General features: G+C 63.0%; 1 protein-coding gene across 1 annotated transcript in view; it reads left to right on the top strand.

The window, feature by feature from the left end:
* Window positions 1–130: 130 nt before the first annotated feature.
* The window catches only part of MMP14 (matrix metallopeptidase 14), a 10960-nt gene continuing 10170 nt past the window's right edge, over window positions 131–920 (top strand). The window contains exon 1 of the mRNA XM_006913611.3: window positions 131–461. Within this exon, the coding sequence (XP_006913673.1) occupies window positions 357–461 (105 nt within the window). The 5' untranslated portion in view covers window positions 131–356. The remainder of the gene's footprint in view (window positions 462–920) is intronic.

Genomic DNA, 920 nt, shown 5'->3' with positions numbered 1-920 from the left:
CGGGCTGTAATTGGATTCAGGCTGAAACAACCACGTCCGCACCGGGAAAGGAGGGCATTGGGGCGGGGGCGGAGGAGAGGCTGTGGGAGAAGGGAGGGACCAGAGGAGAGAGCCAGAGAGGGCTCGCGATCCAGTTCGCCTACTAAGCAGAAGAAAGATCAAAAAACGGAGAAGAGAGGACAAGCAAACAGGCGCTTTCAAGAACAATCGCCTCATCTCCAAGTGGACAGCGCTCTAGGAATCCAAATTCAGTGCCTCCCGAAGACAAAGGCGCCCGAGGGAGTGGCGGCGCGACCCCAGGGCTTGGGCCCCGCCGCGGAGCCCGCACGGCCCGGCTGCTCGAACGGTCGCGGACCATGTCTCCCACCCCACCGCCCGCCCGCAGTCTGCTGCTCCCCCTGCTCGCGCTCGCCACTGCGCTCGCCTCCCTCAGCTCGGCCCAAAGCAGCTTCAGCCCCGAAGTAAGTGAGCTCCTCCGGCCCTGCCCGGAGTCCTGCAGCCAAGGAGGCGAGGCCGGGGGTCTCCGAGGGGACAGCCCCATTCGGAGAGGAGGGCTCTCGGGGTCTCCGCTGCTCGGGCCTACAGGATCCCCTCCCTTTCCTTTCCCTCCTCATCTCCAAACTTCCGAGTCTATCCAACTTTGCCTCCTCCACCACCACTACCGCCCCTCCGCCTCTTTCCCACTCCTTTCCTTGGAAGAACTTTAGAGCCGGGCCCAATCCTCACCCTCCACAATTCCCCCGGGCTCTAAGCTCAGCTCTGGAACCAGTTGGGAGCCTGATAAATGTTTGGACTCCGCTCAGACCCCGTGCTGTCCTGGTTTCTTGTCATGTGCAAGAGTTTGTTGTTTCTTCAACTTTCCAGCTCTCCCGCGCACTCCCGCGGGCGCTCACCGGCGCGCGCGCGGCCAGGGAGGGTTC

This window comes from Pteropus alecto, unplaced genomic scaffold (assembly GCF_000325575.1).
Source record: "Pteropus alecto unplaced genomic scaffold, ASM32557v1 scaffold335, whole genome shotgun sequence".
Lineage (NCBI taxonomy): Eukaryota > Metazoa > Chordata > Mammalia > Chiroptera > Pteropodidae > Pteropus > Pteropus alecto.
The sequence above is the reverse complement of the archived record's forward strand: the minus strand, read 5'-3'. Positions and strand labels throughout refer to the sequence as shown.